At 42.2% G+C, this 5,442-nt stretch overlaps 1 protein-coding gene across 1 annotated transcript in view; it reads left to right on the top strand.

Annotated features, from left to right (window-relative positions):
- The window catches only part of FUCA1 (fucosidase, alpha-L- 1, tissue), a 21,617-nt gene that overhangs the window by 7,747 nt on the left and 8,428 nt on the right, over positions 1–5,442 (top strand). Inside the window, exon 4 of the mRNA XM_011977908.1 lies at positions 1,595–1,700. Coding sequence (XP_011833298.1) covers positions 1,595–1,700 — 106 coding nt within the window. The remainder of the gene's footprint in view (positions 1–1,594; positions 1,701–5,442) is intronic.

Genomic DNA, 5,442 nt, shown 5'->3' with positions numbered 1-5,442 from the left:
ATCTCCTGACCTCGTGATCCGCCCGTCTCAGCCTCCCAAAGTGCTGGGATTACAGGCTTGAGCCACCGCGCCCGGCCCAGATGACTTCTCTTAAGAAAATAGTAACAGTTGTAAGAGACCATCAGAGGCATGGATTTAGACATTACTGAATCTGAAATCCCCATTCTTTTTTCATACTTGGCTATGTTGCCTTGAACAAACTACTTATCTTTCAAGATCTTGGTTTCTCTATCTGTGAAATGGGGATAATAATATATCATAGAATCATGAGAACTAATGAGGTAATGAGTTTAGATTGCCTAGTACAATTTCTTATACAGAGTAAATCACAGACCATCTGTGTTATATCTTGCCACTTAGTGATCTTCCTAGAGTTTACCTGCTAATTATGGAGTACAGTGGACAGTTTGGCATCAGGCAGATTTGTATTTGAGTTCCAGCTCCTGTTACTTACAAGCCTTGTCACCTAAAACAAATTGCCCTGCTGAGCATCAAGTTCTTGCTGCTCAAATGAGAATAATAATGCTTACCATATAGGTATACACATATGTATCTATATATATACACACACAATATATATGCCTTATAGGGCTCAGAGTAATAATATGCTAAAGTACAAATGGGGCTGCAATGGATTCCATAAATCCTTTATGGTACAGACTTTGGTAATTATCCACAAAAATGCATTTTACAAATAGTTCAAACTCTTAAAACATCTTCAAAGCAAATCTTAGTCTTATAGTCCTGAAGCACCATTTTGTTTCCTTTGCTTCCTTGAAACACCATTCTTAACTGGAATTAGTTGCTGAAAGGAAACCAAATTGTTTGTAGGCTGATTACACCTCCATTTTCTAAAAGGCGTAAAGAAAAAGATTAGGGCAGGCACAGTGGCTCGTGCCTGAAATCCCAGCACTTTGAGAAGCCGAGGCAGGTGGATCACTTGATGCCAAGAGTTCAAAACCAGCCTGGCCAAGATGTCAAAACACTGTCTGTACTGAAAATACAAAAATTAGCCACGCATGGGGGTGCACACCTGTAATCCCAGCTACTTGGGTGGCTGAAGCACGAGAATCACTTGAACCCAGCAGGTGAAGGTTGCAGTGAGCCGAGATCACAGCACTGCACTCCAGCCTGGGGGACAAAGCAAGACACTGTCTCAAAAAAAAGGAAGAAAGATCAGGAGGAAATATACCAAATATAACAAATATACCAAAATGTTGTGTTTGTTTTAAACAGTGGTTTTATTAGCAAATCTTTTCAGTTTTCCACATCCTCTGCGTTGTGATAATTTTTATGCCACATACTTTCAAAATGGAGGAAAATTAATTTTAAAATATTTATTGCAAAAATCAGTCCACAAGTCAAGTGCAGTGGTGTGCACCTGTAGTCCCAGCTACTCAGGAGGCTGAGGCAGGAGGATCGCTTGAGCCCAGGAATCTGGGACTATAGTGCACTATGATCGTACCTGTTGATAGCTGTGGGACTCAAGCCTGGGCAACATAGCAAGATCCCATCTCTAAAAAAAAAAAAAAGGTCCATAAGATATTACTGTGAACTTAGATAATAAGCTCTGTCCTGATCACCTGTCTTCCAGCTATAAACCTGATCTGATCTGGTCTGATGGGGAGTGGGAATGTCCTGATACTTACTGGAACTCCACAAATTTTCTTTCCTGGCTCTACAATGATAGCCCCGTCAAGGTATGTGATTATATGACTTCTTTCTTATTTATCTCCTATGAAGAAAGAAAGTACAAGGAGCCAGACTCTGGAGTAGACAACAGCAGCAGGAGCAATAATAAACAGGAATATCAACATGGGGGCAGTAGGGACTGGGGCACTTAATGGATGTTAAAGTTTCTCCTTTAATCTTCCCTGGCTCCCTTAGAGTATAAGCTTTCTTCTCCTTTAGTTCTTTTTTTTTTTTTTTTTTAATTGAGACAGAGTCTTACTCTGTCGCACAGGTTGGAGTGCAGTGGCGTGTGGTCTCCGCTCACTGTAACCTCTGCCTCCCAGGTTCAAGTGATTCTTCTTGCCCTCTGAGTAGCTGAGATTACAAGCGCCCGCCACCCTGTCCAGCTGATTTTTGTGTTTTTAGTAGAGAGAGGGTTTCACCATGTTGGCCAGGCTGTTCTCAAGCCCCTGACCTCTGGTGATCCACTCACCTTGGCCTCCCAAAGTGCTGGGATTACAGGCATGAGCCACCATGCCCAGCATTCTCCTTTAGTTCTTAACTTTGACATTATAGGTTTAAACAATGGTAAATTTACATAGTAGACTAAAAATAGTAATTACAATTCCCAGACCACTACAGAGAAAATAAACTCTATTAAGCAAATGTTATAAATGAGAAAATCACCAAAAATACATTAAAATGTATAATAAAATATAAAGAAAACATATAACATAAAAGACATAAAGGCCAAGTGCAGCAGCTCATGCCTGTAATCCCAGCACTTTGGGAGGCCAAAGCAAGCAGATGACTTGAGCCCAGGAGTTCGAGACCAGCCTGGGCAACATAGTGAGACCTTGTCTCTATAAAAAAACAAAATTAACTGGATGTGGTGGCACAGATGAGCAGTCCCAGCTACTCGGGAGACTGATGTGGGAGGATCACTTGAGCCCAAGAGGTCAAAGCTATAATGAACCTAGATCGTGCTATTGTACTCCAGCCTGGGTAACTGAGCAAAACCCTGTCTCCAAAAAAATAAAGAAAACATATATGCAAAACATACAAAATTAAATGGAGGAATAAAATGCAAATGTCTGCAATCCCAACTACTCTATGTTGATTTTATAGTTTAACTCTCAGGGGGCACACTCACTTCCCTTATATGCAAATCCTTGGGGGAATGTTGCCTGCCCAGTACCCCTCCCTATAATCAACACTATTAGGCAATGCATAATGGCTGCCCCTTTACAGTTTGTATTTTAGTGTACTTGCAAAGTAGCGGAAACCCCAATCTTCACTATAGCAAATTTCAAAATTATACATGTTCTAGATTTGTTGTGGATTTAAAAGTGTAAATCCAGTTTGTATTGAGGTACCTTGGTAGTTCATAAATGTCTAAGGGTCTTATTGGGTCTCTATTACTAAGCTCAGAAAATGGGAAGAAAGAAAAAAACAGATTCTATATGATGCACAGAGACAGATTAAGAGTGGTTTTCTGAGGCCGGGAGTGGTGGCTCACCCCCGTAATCCCAGCACTTTGGGAGGCCGAGGCTGGTGGATCACGAGGTCAGGAGTTCAAGACCAGCCTGGCCAAGTTGGTGAAACCCCATCTCTACTGAAAACACAAAAATTAGTCAGGCGTGGTGGTGGGTGCCTGTAATCCCAGCTACTCAGGAGGCTGAGGCAGAGAATTGCTTGAACCCAGGAGGTGGAGGGTACAGTGAGCAGAGATTGTGCCACTGCACTCCAGCCTGGGTGACAGAGCAAATCTCCGTCTCAAAAAAAAAAAAATGGTGTTCTGGAACTTGATGAATGTTTATGACCTCCCAGATGTGTAGTGCATCCCTGGGTAATGAACTCTGATGTGATGTCATATCGTAATTGTCTGCATATCTGTCTCTGCTAGTCCCTGCTGGATTGTTGAGGGCAAGAACTCTGTTTTATTCACCTTGGAAACCCAGTGTCTGCCACAGTGTGAGCCTCATGGTAGTTGCCGAATAAATAGGATAAGTAGGTGGGTGTTGAACCAATAATTCAGATTGTTAATATCCCATTTGTCTCTGAAATGGCGTCTATGTATATATTCAGGGTGTATACCCCTGGAGCCAGGTCGCTTGCTATGTGAAGTTACAGTCTAGTGTTTGTGCTTAAGGAATATCACAGAAGGAAAAACAATTAGCCAAAGATGCAGGATTGGAAAAGGGAAGAAAATATCAACCCCAGTGCCATTTAAAAAGCATGACTAGCTAGACAGCCTGAGCCTTTTTGGCCTCTTTTTTTTTTTCTTGAGATGGAGTCTCACATTGTTGCTCAGGCTAGAGTGAGTACAATGGCATGATCTCGGCTCACTGCAAACTCCGCCTCCTGGGTTCACACGATTCTCCTGGCTCAGCCTTCTGAATAGCTGGGATTACAGGCGCACACCACCACACCTGGCTAATTTTTTGTATCTTTAGTAGAGATGGGGTTTCACTATGTTGGCCAGACTGGTCTTGAACTCTTGACCTTGTAATCCACCCGCCTCGGCCTCCCAAAGTGCTGGGATTATAGGCATGAGCCAGCGCTCCCCACCGGCCTCTCTTAAACGATAATTCCTCAGCAACCAGGATCTTCTGTGTGACTGTGTCTCAACCCATCTTCACACTAGCTTTGCAGACATATGGGGACTGTAGATTCTCCTTCATTTCTACCAGGATTTATTGAGAACTGGTGCTGTAGCATGCCGCATGCTAAGCCCTGGAAATGCTGAATGAATGGTTTCTGCCTTTAGAGAACTAGTCTGAAGAGAAAGACAGACATACAAATGAAGTACATTATAGGGTGACCAGTATGATAGTAGAAATATGTCCTGAGGTCTCCACAATCCATAGACAACTGGCTCGAATGCCAAAGTGGAGGGTACTGCATTAGCTTCTGTGGGATGAAGGAGTGCATGGCTGTGTCTGTCCTTGACGGGCTGAGTGTACAGGGAGCATTCATATCACCTGAGGACTCTGAGAAAGGGGAGGTGTGGTGAGGAGCGACCTTTACTCACTCTGTGCCAGAGTCTGGGTACACTGTCACTTTTATCTCTCCCTCTCAAACCCCTGTGAGGTGGGTGATATTTGCTTTTGGATTTTGTTTGGTTGGTTGGTTTTGTTTGTTTTTATAGATAAGGTAACTAGACTTAAAAGGTAAAGTTACCTGCCTAAGACCCCTTGACTACTAGGTCGTGGAGCCAGCTATGAACCTCAAAGCCCTCGATAATCTTGTAACCAGGTAATAAACTCTGATATTATGTCATATTGTAATTGTCCACATATTTCTCCTCTGCTAGTGTCTGCTGGATGGTTGAGGGCAAGACCTCTGTTTTATTCACCCTGGAGACCCAATAATCTGCCCAGTGTGAGCCTCATGGTAGTGTTGAGTAAATACCTATTGAATAAGTAGATGGGTAGGTGTTGAATGAAGAATTATGATTGTTAATACCCCATTTTTCTCTGAAATGGCTTTTACATACCTGTTCTTGAATTGATCTTGTGTTGTCCTTTTCAATTCTGTGACCCCATGATGCCCAGACATTGGATTGAACTAGTTACAAATAATGACTATTCTTCTATTTCTCTTTGGCACTTAACTAGCTTCCTTAGGAGAAACTTCCATACCAATGCAAATGACTCTAAAACAGGCAAGAAATGGGAATTTAAAACTTTTATTTAATCTCCTTTTGCCATGATGAGTTGAACATGGTTTCAGGTTTCATTTGTTTTTGTTTTTGTTTTTGAGACAGAG

The sequence above is a fragment of the Mandrillus leucophaeus genome, unplaced genomic scaffold, assembly GCF_000951045.1.
Source record: "Mandrillus leucophaeus isolate KB7577 unplaced genomic scaffold, Mleu.le_1.0 Scaffold185, whole genome shotgun sequence".
Taxonomy (NCBI): Eukaryota; Metazoa; Chordata; class Mammalia; order Primates; family Cercopithecidae; genus Mandrillus; species Mandrillus leucophaeus.
This window is presented reverse-complemented; position numbering and strand designations above follow the sequence as displayed.